The 17630-nt window shown below is 43.9% G+C and overlaps 1 protein-coding gene across 1 annotated transcript in view; it reads right to left on the bottom strand.

Annotated features, from left to right (window-relative positions):
* Nucleotides 1-256: 256 nt before the first annotated feature.
* Nucleotides 257-17630, bottom strand: part of LOC134455555 (NACHT, LRR and PYD domains-containing protein 3-like) — a 44276-nt gene continuing 26902 nt past the window's right edge. The window contains exons 9-10 of the mRNA XM_063206695.1: nucleotides 8816-8862; nucleotides 257-942 (exon numbers count right to left, since the gene is read on the bottom strand). Coding sequence (XP_063062765.1) covers nucleotides 386-942; nucleotides 8816-8862 — 604 coding nt within the window. The 3' untranslated portion in view covers nucleotides 257-385. The remainder of the gene's footprint in view (nucleotides 943-8815; nucleotides 8863-17630) is intronic.

Here is a 17630-nt window from a genome sequence, read left to right on the forward strand (position 1 = left end):
CATGGGTACACTCAGTAATATTTTCAGAATTTTTTGAGACCTAAGTGCGCGGGCTCTTGTTGATTTGGCGTGGAATGACCCACAAGTCACTAACCTCTCAGTACATATATTTCGGCATTTGGAAGCTGAAGGGGGTTCCTGCTGATAAAGTTTGAGAACCACTGCTGTAGAGCTGTAGAGCATTCTAGAGTGTTCTGAGACACCACTCTAATGGCACCAATGATGATGTGGTGTGTGTGTGTGTGTGTGTGTGTGTGTGTGTGTGTGTGTGTGTGTGTGTGTGTGTGTGTGTGTGTGTGTGTGTGTGTGTGTGTGTGTGTGTGTGTGTGTGTGTGTGTGTGTGTGTGTGGCATGAAAGGGGAGGAAGACGTGCGGCATGAGGAGGTCATGTGATCTGGCACAGGGACACTGAGGACCCAAGATAAACCCCAAACCCAGGATAGAGGGGCTCTGTGAATGTGGAGTGGAACGTGTGCAGGTGGGTGAGTGTGTCAGAGGAGACGCTGTAGAAGGACAGAGTGCCGGCTGGCCAGTCTAGGTAGACTCCTACTCTTCCAGAGGTGATGAATGGGACAGGTACTTTTCCGGAGTGGGCGGGTATGGTAGTTTGTTTATTATTGCACCAGACAGAGTAACTGCCATCATTAGAGCAGGAGAGTTTCCAAGACTTTGCATTCTGTCCCATTATGACATCACGACCCTCCCCTTTCCTCTTGGTGCTTTTATAGGCCACAGCTATATCAGCCCCATTACTCCACTCAACCTCCCAGTAGCAGTGTCCAGACAGGCCCTCTCTACACAACACCTGCTCCCAGCAGTCAAATCTGTCTGGGTGGTCAGGATACGGCTGCTGCTTGCCCTCACTTGTCACCTTTCTGTTCCCCTCAGAGAGAGACAGCCAGCTGTGTGCTGTGTTTGGGTCCAGAGTGACATCACAGGCATCTGCAGACCAAAGAAGGTGTCAGATGAAACGCGCACGCATGCACACATGCACACGCACACGCGCACGCATGCACGCACACACACATTCGATCAGCTTCAGTGATGTTTTGCTTCACCTGTACACAACAATAAAATGTGATAAAAGTGTACTGCAACACACTCCTAATTCCATAAGAATTAATGGAAAGTGTGTTTGGATCATAATTTTAAAAGTAGGGTTGTAGTGCACTTAAAGTTGTCCAAAAGCGGCGCCTATTTAGTAGCGTCCTTGTGCTGCAAGTGTGCTGACGTACTGCTTTAGTAGTGCTCCAGCACACTAATGGTGTAATGAAGCACACTTTAAATAGCTGAAAATAGTATTATTTGCAATAAGTACAGTCGTCAAAAACAAAAACACTTTGAGCATAGTATGTGTTTTTTTACCTGGGTGTTAATTAATCACTGCATCATTGCACCTCTAAAAATAAACATTACACCAGGGACCATGTTGGAAATAAGTATTTTACACTTTCACATGTAATCCCTTGGATACCCACTGTCTTCCTATATCCATAAATGAACCAAACCAAACCAAACCAAAACAAAAAACACTCCACTGCCTTTCGGTGGGATTCAACACAAAGAGATTTGGCACGCTCTTTTATTTATTTTACATTCACCTGTCTTCCAGTAGAAATTTGCTTTCTTGCTCGTATCAAAAATGTATGCACACATGCTTGTCCAAATTCCAGGATGTAAACTAGTGAAAAAACCTTTATGCCTGCTGGTGTCTTCCACAGTTCCAAGTTCAACACACATTCTAGTGGAGTGTGAGTGAACTACGCCACATGCTCTATTAAATAAGCACTGCATCATTGCACCTCCAAAAAAATGGAACTGCCAAATTCACAAAATGTTAAGTGATCCTGATAGTAACTGAGTCAGTGGCCAGTGAAGTCAACGTGTGAGAGAAGAGTGCAGTCAATATGGGTTCCACTTTTTCAATCATGTTTAGGACAATTAATAGAAGTTAGGACATAATTAGTACAAGGCAACTGAACTTCAGTCCTACTGCATGTGTAAGAGCAACGTGATTATGTTGTCAATGTTGATAAGAAGTTTTTGTCTATGTTTAATCCTTGTGTTGTGTTCGAAACCTGCATACACCTGTGGTGTCCGCGGGTCATTTTTGACCAGTGATAGAATTTCAGCCATAAAATACCGGAAAAGACTAGTTCTCATCAAATCTTGTTTTTCATCTCAGAGCGGAATTAGTATGTTTTCATATCCATGGAAATATTGTTATATTAGGCACAAAGTCCTGTCCACAGGCCTCCTCACCCCCTCTCCAAGGTGTGAACAGTATAGGACAGGTAAAGGCGGAAGAGACCAGAACAAAGCAAGTATGTAGATTAAAAAAAACCTCACAGGAAGTGAGGTCACATGGAATGATATCACATACAATGGTAGTTTTAGCCAATGGCAATCAACACTAGTGATTCATAACTATCCCCTGGATGCCTATTGGGAAATGAACCTTTATTGCCTCTTACAAACTAAGAGAGAGTTGTTCCTTCACGGATAAAACGATGCATGGACATCGAAATATAATGTATCAGATTGGGGGCGATATTCAGATACCTTCAGTCCCCCTTTTGAAGTTGAAATACTTCACATAAACATACACTTATCAAATCATTAATCCACATAAAACTCTAGACTCTATAGCACTCTGGAAATATATGGAGGTGCTCAGGTGGCGGAACTAGTGGCCCTGACCAATGCATTAAATTACGTTTTACGTTTTTTTAAAATGGATTCTGAATCTACGCATTCTAATGCACATTCTGTGTGATTTTCGTAATAATGTAATTAACAGAACTGACATAGATCATGGAAACACCTACATATCAAAAGTCCTACGAAGTCAGAATCTGGACATTTCATCATCTGTGCATTTATTGCACACAGTATTTGAGTTTTATTATAGCGAATCAAACCACTTCCGGATCACGTCACGTCACGTCTCAAGTTGCTTCCTAGAGAATCAAAACATATCCTGTCAGTGCCTTGCTAGCTAGCCTGTTCCTAAACATATGATGGAAGGATAATGAATTTGGCTGCCATCAAGATACGTGTAGGTGTAAAATGGAAGGTTGTAATGAAAAACAGCATGCAACACAGCAGGAAGTAACTTAATTTTGGGTGAGTACTTTGGCACGTCTACTGTGGAAGCAGTTCGACGATGACGTGGACCAAATCCTGGAGTATGGGGCACCTAAGTCACACCCTCTACTTCCTGGTTCATGGGGAGTAAAAAAATAATTACTGGGCTTGAAAATTAGTGTTTTTTTACACCAATCCAAACCTTGGACCTCCACCTATGCACCACAAATCCAAAAATCACTCATTTTCAAGCCCAGTAATCATTTTTTGACTCCCTCTGCCCCATGAACCAGGAAGTAGAGGGCGTGACTTAGGTGCAGGGCTCCGAACCGGTTCAAGGAACGAAAACGAAAACCGAAAACGAACGAAATTTTATGGAATTTTACAAGGAACGGAAACGGAAACGAAACCGAAATGGTCTTCAAGTGTTCCGGAACAAAAACGTTATTCTGAAATCCACAAACCGGTTAATAACGGTTTTTTTTTCGTTCTCTATATTTCATACAAGTGCACGATTTTGTTTGAGGAGTAACCATGGCGACGAGCAGTCTTTTAGTTCGGATACTGACGTGTATGAGGGGAAACATGCATACAGCAACAGCATTTTGCTTCACTTGAGCTCTTGCCGCCGATTGATAAAATATTGAGGAGCATTGGCCAATCAGAGTGCGACTGTGCATTGTATGGAGAAACTTCCTGGGTAAATTTAGGATGTGCTTCTCCTCAGAGATTTTGATAGGAAACTAGAACTAAACTGTCTCTGTTCTCCTGGCTTTCTCGTAGTGATTGGAAGTTGACTCTAATAAACCCGCCCTAAAGTTTTTGACCACCAATATCAAATAAGTTTTTGTAAGAGAAATGACACTTTACCCGCGCTGTTCTTCAGTCTCATTCACGGACAGTACAGAGTTTTATATTGACACCATGGAGAGCAAAAGAGAACATGTCTTGAGATCGGTGTTGGGATTCCTACAGGGACAGAGTATTTGGACCATGCAGTCAATGATTTGCAAAGGAATTGGATAGGCGATTTGATGAACCTAATTCGCAGAGTGCTCTCGAGAGGCAACTGGTGGGTAAGTCATGTTTAGCTTACTACTTGTAATGGCACCGCCGAGTGCCTCGATGTTCAATGCGGTTATGGCAAATTATGTTGTGGTAAAGTTACTGAAGTGCTTTTGTTGTGCGCAGCATATCCCACTGTCGGTTGTAGAGAAGAGAGGTGAGAGCTGGTGTTTTATGTGCTGTAATCAAGGGCGTATTTATCTGGTGTTGTGGTCAATGCGGGATAAAGTCATTCGTGGCAGATGGACAAACGCTAGCTGGCTAGCTGGCTGTCATCACGAATACAAGGTCGCGTGTGACAACAAGCAGGGATAGAGAAAGACAGCGCATTTGTTGTTAAAGTTATTATTCTCTTCTGTCGTGCAGAGGGCTGGGCTGATGGGATGGACTACGTGGAAACTCTTGCTATTTTGTGACGCTTGTCTGTTAGGCAAGCAAAAGGTCTCCGGTTTTGTGGTGATGGACTTGCACTGGAATGGTTGGTAGCCGATATCTGAGAGCATATCCGAGGTTTCAGACTATGCAACCTGTCCCTTCTCTAGAACTAGTGACCCCTTGCATCGTGCACATCTCAAAACAGTTTGGGATTTTTTTGTGGAGCAAACTGTGTCCCTTTTACTTACACGTTTCACTTGCTGCAAACCTCATCATGGCCTATTAAATAGAGCTAGGCAAGAAACATAAATCCATGCCTATCGACAACTCTTATTATGCTGACGTTGACCTGCGCTATTCCAGAGATTTTTTTAGGAACTCTCTCTGGCTATTTTTTTAAACTCTCTCTGGCTATTCTGTATTGTGCCTCCCTAATCAACATCCACCCACCGCTACTGGGCTGGCATAGGCTACTTTTGATAAGAATTATAGGCATCCGGTTAAATCTGCCAGGATGGATAGCCCATCTGAGTGTTTTTGGGTGTGTTATTATTTTTGAGAATAGCTGTGTAAATCAAGGGGAAATAATGAGTACGTCTATTCTAAGATAAAGTCCACGAAAATAGACTTAATATGGCCGTTAAACACTGCAGGAACGTTAAGAACGAACGTTATTTTTCGTTCCGAACCGGTTCAGGAACGATATTTTTGTGGGGGAACGATTGCAGGAACGAAAACGTTAAACTGAAACTTGCCTGAACCGTTCGGAACGGAACGTTTGAAAAATAATTTCGTTTTCAAGCCCTGCTTAGGTGCCCCATATCCAAGGGAGAGGCGGACCGGAAGCTGCAAGCCATGACAACTATCATTGTCACGATGGCAGCTGAGCGGTTTGGTGAGGAGGAGAAGAAAGCTCCTGGAACACCCTACATAAAGAACCACAGGGCAGAGAAGATCCATCTGTTAAGGTGGGAGATGAAAGTGCTGAAGTCCCAGTACAAGGAGGCAGGAGATGAGGAGCGCCTTGGTCTATCCCAGCTGATGGCCATCCACCGGAAGAGGATAAGGGTTCTCCGCCGGGCAGAGTGGCATCGAAGGCGGCGGCGCGAGAGGGCTCGTAAGCGTGCGGCCTTCATCGCCAACCCCTTCAAGTTCACCAAAGATCTCCTTGGCCAGAAGCGCAGTGGAAAGCTGGCCTCCTCCAAAGAAGACATCGATCAACACCTCGCGGAGATGTTCTGCGACCCCGGTAAAGAGCTGGAACTTGGAGACTGTGACATCCTCATTGATCCTCCCGCGCCAACGTTTCAGTTCGACATGTCAGAGTTGAAGCTGAGGGAAACCAAGGAAGTCGTCCATAAAGCCAGAGCTTGCTCTGCTCCAGGACCGAGCGGCACCTCATACAAGGTGTATAAGAACTGTCCCAAGCTCTTGCTGCGGCTGTGGAAAATCCTGCGGGTCTTCTGGAGGAAGGGGAAGATCCCACAGCAATGGCGAACGGCTGAAGGGGTCTGGATCCCAAAGGAGGAAAATTCCACCCAGCTTGACCAGTTCCGCATCATCTCTCTCCTCTGCATCGAATCGAAGATCTTCTTCAGCGCTATCTCCAGGAGGCTGTGCACCTACCTAGCAAGGAACACCTACGTCGACACGTCTGTACAGAAAGGTGGAATATCAGGGATGACAGGCTGTGTGGAGCATACAGGTGTGGTGACGCAGCTCATTCCATCAATCACAGAAAAGCCAGTCAAGAGTCTTGGTAAGGTCTTTGACAGCTCCCTCAAAGACAAAGCATCTATTCAGACAGCTTGTGCTGAGCTAGATGGCTGGCTGAAATCTGTGGATAAATCTGGCCTCCCTGGTAAATACAAAGCATGGGTCTATCAGCATGGCTGTGGCCTCTCCTTGTCTATGCCATCCCATTGACCACAGTGGAGACATTGGAGAGGAAAGTAAGCAGCCACCTACGGAGATGGCTGGGGTTACCGAAGAGCCTGAGCAGCATCGCACTCTACGGGCGCAGTAACAAACTGCAATTGCCCTTCAAATCCTTGGAGGAGGAAATCAAGGTAACACGAGCAAGAGAAGTGGTGCTGTACAGAGACTCCAGCGATCCAAAGGTGGCCAATGCTGGAATCCAGGTGAGAACTGGCAGGAAGTGGAAGGCAGAAGAGGCTGTTCAAATGGCTGAAGCTAGGCTGCGGCACAGGGCCCTGGTGGTGACACGAGGCAGAGCAGGCCTGGGATCCTTTCCAACTCCGCAAGTGAACCCCAGTGGGAAGGAGAGGCGGCGCTTGGTCCAAGAAGAGGTGAGGGCAGCAGAAGAGGAAATCAGATCTTGCAAGTCGGTGGGCATGAGACAGCAGGGGGCCTGGACGAGATGGGAGAATGCGTTAGAGAGGAAAGTGACCTGGACTGACATCTGGAGAGCGGAGCCTCACCGCATCAAATTCCTTGTCCAGGCTGTATACGACGTGCTGCCCAGCCCATCAAACTTGCACACTTGGGGCTTAGCAGAGTCACCAGCTTGCCCTTTGTGTTCTAAGAGAGGCACCTTAGAACACGTCCTAAGCAGCTGTTCCACAGCGCTAGGAGAAGGGCGGTACCGGTGGAGGCACGACCAAGTCCTGAAGACCATCGCTGAAGCCATCAGCACAGGACTGGCATGGGCAAAGCAGTTCCACCCCCCCAAGAAAGCCATCGCCTTTGTTAAGGCTGGAGAACCAGTTGCCCCATCCGGAAGAGCACCAGCAGGAATTCTGACCTCTGCAAGGGACTGGCAGCTGCTAGTGGACCTGGAAAAGCAACTCAAGTTCCCGAGCCACATCGCAGCCACCACCCTTCGCCCTGATGTTGTACTTGTGTCAAATGCCACCAAACAAGTCATCATGCTGGAGCTAACAGTCCCGTGGGAAGACCGCCTGGAAGAAGCCTTTGAAAGGAAGCTTTCCAAGTACTCAGGACTGGTCAGTGACTGCCAGCAATCAGGGTGGAGGGCTAAGTGCCTCCCAATTGAGGTAGGCTGCAGAGGCTTTGCAGCTAGGTCCTTGGCCAATGCACTTGGAGGCTTAGGCATCGTCGGACACCAGAAGAGGAGAGCCATCCGCAACACCACCGAAGCGGCAGAGAGGGCCTCAAGATGGCTATGGCTTAAGAGAGGCGAGCCATGGAGTCGTGGTAGTTAGTTAGCCAACTGTACACAAGCTGGGGACTGATCACCCCCGGCTGGGTCGCCTGGATGAGGGTGTATGATGTTGAAAGACCCGAAACACCCAATGATTTCAGGAACATCACTGACGATGTGTCCAGTCGCATCAGCAGATGTATTTTCACAGTATCTACAGAACGAAAACTGCCAGTCAAGTGACATTAGCTAGCTAGCATTTCAGATGATGTGGCTCTGAACAGTAGCCTGACCAGGTGATTTTTGCATCGAAATAGTTAACTTGGAAGCTACTGGAGTTGTTCTTTGGGCGTGAAAATGCATCTAAACCCGCAATTTAAACTCGGAGAGTCAAAGAGCGCACCCGTGACAAAAAAGGCTGTGTCTCAGTTCGAATGGTGATAAACGCTATTTCTACCTAAAGCAGTGCTCACTCAAAGTGGAATAACCTCGGAATGGAATAAGCTAGAAACCGTAAAAATACACAGTCAGCTGAGACAAACAACTTTCGAACAAGCCCTGACATGTGTCTGTAGGTTTAAGACAAACTATTCGGTGGCTGTTCAAAAATGACAAAAAATGATGAAATTGGCTGGGAGTCTACAGCTAAAATTCCAAAAAACGGCTGGTATTGAATGTGTTAAAAAATAAAATAGTAAAAAAATATTTGTAGTTTATTTAGCAGGGTCAATGCAGTGCATATCATTACAAATATGACAATGCAAGGCCATGACACAGCATAAACGAGCATACAGTGTATTCCGTATTCAGCAGAACCTTAAAGATCAGGATTCAGTACATCCCTAATTAGGACACCGTAAGGACATTTTTCAATTAGTCAATACATTATTAGTTACTGTTAAGTTACTGACGTCCTGGCAAAACGGAAGGCAATAATAACAAGAACTGTTTGAAAACCACTTGTCCAGTCACGCAAGAACCCCATAAACACAAGCACACACTTACGGTCACACACACACACACACACACACACACACACACACACACACACACACACACACACACACACACACACACACACACACACACACACACACACACACACACACACACACGAAAAGCAGTGAAAAGAATTCCATTAGAGAATGAAACATGAAGACTTACATTTCCTTGCATCTGCTTTCAGTCTGATTCCTGCACAGTGGTGGGTACTGAGAGAGAGAGAGAGAGAGAGAGAGAGAGAGAGAGAGAGAGAGAGAGAGAGAGAGAGAGAGAGAGAGAGAGAGAGAGAGAGAAAATTATGATCATGATGTGATCATTCTAAAATGAAAGCAAGATTTTTGTAATAACTGGATCATATGAAATGCTCATTTGAACTTGAACTAGTGTAATCAGACATATATGTATACATATGCATACGTATGTATACGTATGTATACAGAGACACTGTACAGCAGGGGTATTCGATTACATTTCAACGAGGGCCATTTTTTCAAATTCCTCCCAGCAAAGGGGCCGAACTATGCATATGTTAATGAGATACAGTTCAGACATACAGTTTAATGAGATAAATATAGTTTACTCTAATTACTCATTTCTTTATTGGTCTTTTGAAGTTATACATTAATGCATTGTTGGTAAATACTTGCTGTGGATTTTAGAGACTGTCTAATGGAATTACATTAATGGTACTTTGAAACCACAATAGAACAGTCAAGGAAATTAGTGAGATACAGAACAGCAGTATAGAGAAGAAGGAAGTGTACTGTAGTGAGCTCAAGAGGTGTGTGTGTTCTGTCCAGCTTGAGATACCAAAAAAGCTCTGGTCACTACACTCTTCAGGCTCAATGCTGTGACAGTCAGAGCATACCCACCCACAAGTCATGACATTGCCTTCTCTTCTGACCCTCACAGTTCACACGCCATCATCCTTTGTAGTATTTAACCGCCACCCTACTTGTCCCATCCAGGATGCTCCACTAAAGCCCCTTTTCGACTAGCCCTGTTAGAACGGGGCTGCGCACTGCTGGGGCGTGGTTTCGTTTTCTTTTTGCATTTACTCCACCCATACACACCCATCATCAGCTCAAACAGGGCTCAAACAGGGGCGATTATAGAATCGCGAAAGACGTGGTTCGAGGCGTGCGGAGCTGAGTTCCACTAGGCTACATGTTGCCTGTGTTAGGATTTACCGGCATGTGCAAACACCTATCCCCACCCACGCACTTTAAAAATCAACATCACTTTTCTGTCGGCAGTTTTTACAGTAAACTAGACATAGTTGGTCAAGCAATTATCATGTTCTTTAAAGTAACTCCAGTCTGGCCAAGGAGTTGTCAAGGAATTATTTTTGTGCTGCTGGCATTTATCGTCTGATTGAAAAACAAACAAACAAAAAATGTTGATTTTTTCATGAAGCTCCACGCCTCCTCGCGCTTTCACGGGAGAAATACAGTAGGCTATGAACACGCGCACCATGCAAAAAAAGTATTCACAATGCACACTAATCAGTTGGCTAGCATTAAATTCATTCCTTTTCATTGCACATCTTTTCATACGCGAGGTCTCCGTAGGACAGGTTGCTTTTGTTCTGTGTTAATAAACTTAAGGTATTTTTTTCTGGCCGTGTGGTTTACGGATTGCTTCCTCATTCGCGAGCCTCTACAAATCACGACTGTCTTTATGCTTTTAATAAGTATGGCAACAGAGCATGAACACTGCAATGGATTGGAAGTAGTTTGAACTCAATTGGATGCGCTGCAACAGAAGGGAAACGGGGCGACCAATATGCAACTGAATATGCCGCTGTGAAAGTATGGTAAACATCAACAAGAGGACAGAGCGCATTAGAAGTGTTCACGCTGTGAAAGTAGGCTATGGTAAACATCTCACCGAAAGTAGTTTTGGATGACGGAATGTCTGCTATCCAAGTATTTGCTTCCGAATTGCAAATGCACTTTGGCAATATGCAACGGAGGGAATTATAGTAGGCTATACAGTTACCACGGCTAAAATACAGTCCAACCTCAATATCCAATTGCCTACAATCACAAGACTAATGTAATGGGCAGTGAGTAACTGGTATCGTTTGGAGGAGGACTCATTTTCCTGTGTTATTTACCATGGCGCGAAAGCCTGGTCATTACTCACGTGCCCACTCAGGGCGACTGCGACTGCTCAACTGTACCTAGGCTACTGTACCGAACTCTGCTAGATGGAAACGCGGGCCAAACCAGTACCGTTAGCCCCCCGCCGACTCTCATGAATATTTATAAAGCCCGCACCAGAACGCGGAACCCTATGGAAAAGAGACTTAAGTTTGCTTCACTCGTAACTAGTGTTCAAATGGCATTATGGCAAGCCATCCCACTTCAGATACCATTTACGAATTTGTTGTCCCTCACTGGGACACCCTGCTCAGCCCTGGACCATACTTTTGGAATGCTAAAGGTGCCCCCGCCCGTAACTTTCACAATTTGTCTACCATTCAGAAGGCCCTGTTATGAGCTCTACAGGTGATACTTAATGACTGCATGACTATGCATCATTAAGTGATTAGGTAATTTATAAGCGTATACGTGTATGTTCATATTTACTATAACATTACATATGATCAACAGACAAAATAAACATGTTACTATTTTTTCTGGCTCAATCATACATTTCTGTCTTTGAGTGTTACATGAATGTCCTACAGTGTGACGTTTTTTTGAACATTGAGCAGAGGATAGTCATTATCCCTGAAATTTTATCATAGATTTGAATAATGTTGAAAAATTGACAAGAAAGATATTTTCTTTAAACTTCCTGAAAAACTTCTAATGGAAAAACATCTCCTAATGGTTATTTCATATGAAATGGAAACACTAACATAAAGCAGATAACATAGTGTGACAATGTAGATAAAACTGCCTCAAACCATATCTACATGATTTTATGTATAGATGTCACGGGGGTGACAATGACTGGTGGAGAGGGAACGAAAAAAATAATTGCTGGTTCCCTAGGGGAAACTTTTTGTTGACGGACAAGGACGAGACTGACAGAAAGTAAACAAGACATAACTAGCAGTGAGCGTGTTAATTGACTGCAGGTGGATGATTGGTGCAATTGGAGTAGGCCAGTGTATTTAAAGCAATGGTTCGGAGTAGATTCACCCTAATGCCATATGAACCGTGACAACCATCTAGTAGTCCAAGTGTTTTCTGGTTTGGGCTTACATCAACAGAGTTAGCGAGTTATTCAATGTTTATTCCAGATAGCTTGTCACAAGCCCTCATCGATCCCGGACACTATCTCCAAACTTACCCCACAAAAATCACATGTCACGACACCCAAACTTCTACAGTAGTACAGATATGGTCTGTACTCACAAACAAAGCATTTGGAAATGTGCATATAGTCTAGAAGTTTATTATTATCAACACAAGCCGAATAGCTTTTCTGCTGCTAAAACTGTGCCAGCGTTACTTCAGTCATCTGAGACTAGCCCGTAAAAGTCCTCAACAAAGTTCCAGACGAGAGTATTAAAAAAAGTTTTCACTGAATTGTGATTAAGGCTTATATTTTCAAGGCAACACCTAAAATATATTTCAAATGTTACCTACTATCAATTAGACAAGGATTTTCGTTATCAATACTGATGCTGATTTCACTGTTCATTGTGCATTATTATGAGCTTCATTGAGGACTTTTACGGGCCAGTCTCAGATGACAGAAGTAACGCCGGCGCAGTTTTAGCAGAAGAAAAGCTATTCGCCTTGTGTTGATAATAAACTTCTGGACTATATGCAAATTTATAATTGCTTCGTTTTGTGAGTACAGCCCATTTTTGTACTACTGTAGAAGTTTAGTGTCATGACGTGATGTTTGTGGGGTAAGTTTGGAGATAGTGTCCGGATCCATGGGGGCTTGTGACAAGCTATTCAGAATAAACATTGAAAAACTCGCTAACTCTGTTGACGTAAGCCCAAGCCAGAAAACACTTCGGGTGGACTACTAGATGGGTGGCACGGTTCAAATGGCATTAGGGTGAATCTACTCCGAACCATCACTTTAATACTCTGGGTGCCTTCACTCGGGGAAGACGCCTGGAGGAAGAGACTGCAGAGGAAGCAAGAGAGGGACCGGAGGAAAACGGTGAGAGGCAGCTGCAAGCAGTGGGATGCCCGTGGCCGGTAACCGGGGGCAACTAGGACCGTGAGATGGATGATGCACAAGGATCAGAACCAGGCGGCTCGGTGTTTGGGCGGAACGCGGAAGCGGAGCCCAGATCACGTCCGCGACCAACATCGGACATTGCTGCCTTGACGGATGGGGGCCGAGGACGCACGCCCCAAGATAAGTGTCAATTCTTCAAGTCTGGTTGCTATGGCTCCCCCTCGATGTGAAGGCTGCTCTTGCGTTCTCTCTCTCTGTCTCTCTCTCTCACTCCAGATCGCTCTCATCCCACTCCACGGCCCTGCGTAACATCTGATAAGAGACACTATAATCACCTCACTAGCAGTGGGACTACTACCCCTGTTCAGTTTGCTACTCCTCCTAGTTGTACACTTGTTTGCTGTGTGTGAACCGGCCATCACTGGTGTGTAATGTGTGTAGAACTTCGTAGCCTAGATTTCCTCATGTGTGACAAGAGCATAGTAGCCACTGTAACATTGGGATACGAAGCAACCCTGTTGGAAGATGGGTGGAAGATGAGCGTCTGGACCTCTCCGTGGATGAGCCACCTAACCCTCCAGCTACCCAGTCTCTTGCTAGTTTGCCTGACCTGTGGAGCTGTGGGCCCATTCGGACAATGGACCATGGACTCCTTTGGACGGGTACAGGTCTTTTCGTCGAATGGATTCATGAGAGGGGACCATTCGAACAAAACGTTGGACCATTCGTATAAGGCAGGGGATCTTTCATCGAGGACGTTCCGTCTACCGCAAAAGCCTACGAAACGTCCTTAAAATTGAACTAAAAATCCTTAGGTTTGAACTAAACGTCCCTTCAGCCTGCCTATATTAGACATGTAAATCAGCTTTTTAACGCTCATTTTCACGGGTTTTGTGTATTTAAATATGCTCATTTTCACGGGTTTTGTGTATTTAAATATGTAAATCAGCTGTTAACGCTCATTTTGGTCAATTTTGTTTTTTGTTGATTTAAACATGTAAATCAGCTGTTTTTTTGCTGTTTTTAGATGTGCTTCATAAATAAAATGTACTTAGGCCTACTCATTTTAACTGGTATGTTGTCGGTTTTTTACGTTTATGCCGTTACATTTTTTGACAATTATCTAGGCCTACTTTCTACTCCTTACATTTCTGGAACAATATTTGAGAAGCTTTTTTTCACTTTTACGCCGTTACTTTACTCCGTTACATTTTTGACAAATATCTGTAGGCCTATGTTACTTTCTACTCCTCTACTCCTACATTTCTGGAACAGTATTTGAGTAGCCCCAGCTGCAGGCAGAGAGGCGGGACCAAGCACAGCCTTGTCGCTTTGAATCAGGGCAGCGTGCGTCTACTGAGCACATTTGGTTGTCATGCAGCGAGTTTTCTGACTTTCCGGTAACTTTTTAGATGAATGCTTCTAGCTACGGTCTTCTGTAGGTCTGAAATATACCTACGTGTGGAGTAGGCCTAGAGGTGCGCGGTTGATGTATTATTTCATCCGCAACCGCTTCTTAGAATTTCTAATCCACCCGCCATCCACCCGCCCTAATGTTTTTTCTCCAATTTCCAAAACCGAATCCACTCGCCATCCGCCTATTAGTTTTTAGTATTTAAGATGCCTGAGGCACAAAGTCGATCGTCTTTTTCAAGCAGTGCAGGTCATTTACATCTTGCCAGCCTATGTTTTAAAAAAATCTCTAACTTACAGCGATTCCCAAGTTGTCTCCACCCATCGCACAATGTGAAAGTTGAAACATGCGGATGCTTTAATGCAGCCTAAATTTTAGCAGTTTAAATACCTCCAGTCCAAGCAGCACAATCGAAACTATTGGCTATCTAGCTTACTAGTGTGGCTGGTATCCAATAAGACGAGTCAAGTGACAGTAGAGTCTTGCAAAGAGTGCAGAGAATTATGTCGCGTGTGTGTGTGTGAGCGAGAGAGGGAGAGAGAGGGAGCGATTCCAAACTTGTCTCCATCCATCGCACAACGTGAAAGTTAACGTGTATGCTTTAATGCAGCCTAAATTGTACCAGTTTTGCCTCCTCTCCAAGCACCTTTTTAAGTGGTGGCAACCATGCATGTTTTCTGTGGAAAACATCAGGTCCTCATGGCGACGCCAGGCTTGCTGAAAACGGTGACAAACACATTCAGAATACACATTTCTTAATGGGAAGTTGTTGAGAACAAAGAAAGTGTTCGCTAATGGGCATGAAGTCTTGTCATGCAAATGACCTGCCGTGTTCAGTGGAAGTCGCATAGACAATTCCCATTCCCGCATAGACAAGGCAACCCTTTCAACAGGGCCACGCAGAGTGGACAGTGGAATGCTGCTTGAAATAAGTCGATAATGAATAAAATATTACGCGCAACGTCTACAAGAAAAGTAATGGCTATTATTACCTTTGCGCGTAAAGATGAGGAAGGGATGGATAGATGGATGGATGCTGTCCTATGGAAGGGGCCATCAAACAGTCTACATGACATCTTCATTAAAGTCGTTAAATATGTATCCATAGCCTACTGTGTTTGACGGCCCCATCTTCTTGCAAATATTTACGCGCAACGGTCATAATGGCGTCTCGCACTACACATGCTCGGATGATGCCAGAGGCGAATAGCAAACAGCCAAATTAAGGCATATTCGACATAGACTACCACGACAAGTTACCGTTTGGGTCGCAGTTGGATGTTTATTCAGTGGAATTATGTGCGTAATATCAGCTCCATCCACCAAATGCAGCACAATCCCCGTTACTTTCACGTGAGGTTCAAATGGACATTACTCGACAAAAATGCAAGTCTGGGTACCAACAACTGAAGTAGGCTACAACATAGAATATGTACCACATATAGGGGATTACCACCCATATTTGGTGCAATTTGAGGACAAATTTCAATAGGCCAACTGCGAATTTGAATCACTTATTTCCCAGGATTCCCGGGATACGGTTTTATTTGTCTTTTCCTGGGATTTGATAAATTTTCATTTTCAGTCCTTTATGTGCGTTATGCCCAGCTTTTATTGAATACAGCGCAGGTTTTGAAGTTCACCAAACGAGCATCAACTTTGTGCAAGTCATTAAAACTCTTTTTTTACCAGCACTGACCTGTACACTGTTTCATTTATTAACTAATTGCACTTTCTGCCTTCTCGTTTCACATGTGATAAATAAAGTGCTTGCATTGACACGCTGTTGTTTTAATTTCGCATTTCTTTCATGTCCACTTAGTATGCTTTATCCAATTAGCCATGGATGCAGGATCATTCACTGGACTGGACACTATTGTAAGAGGTGAAATTTAGACCACGATTCAGGAACGACAGACAACAGGAGTAAAGGTTTTTACAATGTCATAAAATACAATTAGGAGGGAAAACCACCACAATATCCATGCAACCAGCAGCGTCTGTAAACTGCTATCGTCTTTGAATAAATGAATAAATAATCACAATCTGGAGACACTCGGACGATAGTAGCCTACAAAAGTTAAGTTAAGTTACACACTCAGCCACTGCTGCCGGACGTTGGCTCGTCAATTACTTAATTCAACTATAACACGCGCAATAGCCTACCCAAATGCAACTTACCCACAGTTCCCAAAGCGACCGGCCGCGCGCAATGGATACCTTCGGCATCGGGGGTGTTATTCGCCCCGTAGGAAAATATTTGTAGTCTAGGTGTAGTCTACTTTTTTGAAGTGGGTATACTGTATATTCTCGCATTTTTTGAAGTGGGTATACTGTATATATTTATGCCATTCTAAATAATGGATCAATCAATTTTAAGTGGGTATACTGAATCCCCTAAAATTTAGAAGTGGGTATACTCCGTATACCTGCGTTCTACTACTGTGTGTGGACAATACATTATCCCTTACCTTTAAATTACTGTTGTAGTCCTACATTTTAAAACATTTCGTCGATATTGTAGCGGTGCAACCGACTTTAGTTTTAAGTTATGAGATGGGCGCCAGTCAGGCAGCAATAAGACTGCCGTTACCTTTCCAAAAATGAATACAAATCAGTGACCAACACATTAGAAATAACTCAGATCATCACAACGAATATCTTGTCTTATTTTTAGTAGTGCACTTTTGCAAAACCCTTGTTTGCAGACTTGTGCGCTTGGTCTCAATTTGGAACAGCTCACATCACTATTTCATACTGTATTTATTATTAACAAATAAAGAGCTTGCATTGACACACTGTTTTCATTTCGCATTTCTTTCAAGTTCATTTGGCATGCTTTATGGAATTAAGCATGGTGGACCATTCATAAGACTTCATTCTAAGATATCTGTTTTTATAACGAATATAGGCCTAGATGCATACAGTAGAACAAATAACGTAACAGTGATGCGTTAATCCAGGACCAGTTTGACGTCTTAGGACAATTGTAAATAGGCTCATCACAGTTGACACAGCAGCGAAAATAAGGAGCATTAATTGTGTAAGTGTATCAAATAATAGCAACGTGACTGGACATTGTTGAGCACTACTCTATTAAGCAAACAGATGACGAGGGGGAAAGTGCATGGTATTATGACAGAAAATAAAAGCACTAAAATACCATCGGCAAATGGTTAATAAAATAGCCAAATAATTTAGTGCCTGCAGCTGTCCACAGTTATGCCTACGTTTAACTTTAAAAAGGTCAGTATGCTCAGAAAGCCTATTATCATATATCATGATCGGTGATGCTACCACATTCCTATTACAATATTTGTGAGCGCGGAACCTTTCTATTTTTGAATAGCCTATGAATGCGCCTGAGTTGTGAAGTGCATGGTGTTGACCGATAACCAATATTTT

Source organism: Engraulis encrasicolus, chromosome 1 (genome assembly GCF_034702125.1).
Source record: "Engraulis encrasicolus isolate BLACKSEA-1 chromosome 1, IST_EnEncr_1.0, whole genome shotgun sequence".
NCBI classification, from domain to species: Eukaryota; Metazoa; Chordata; class Actinopteri; order Clupeiformes; family Engraulidae; genus Engraulis; species Engraulis encrasicolus.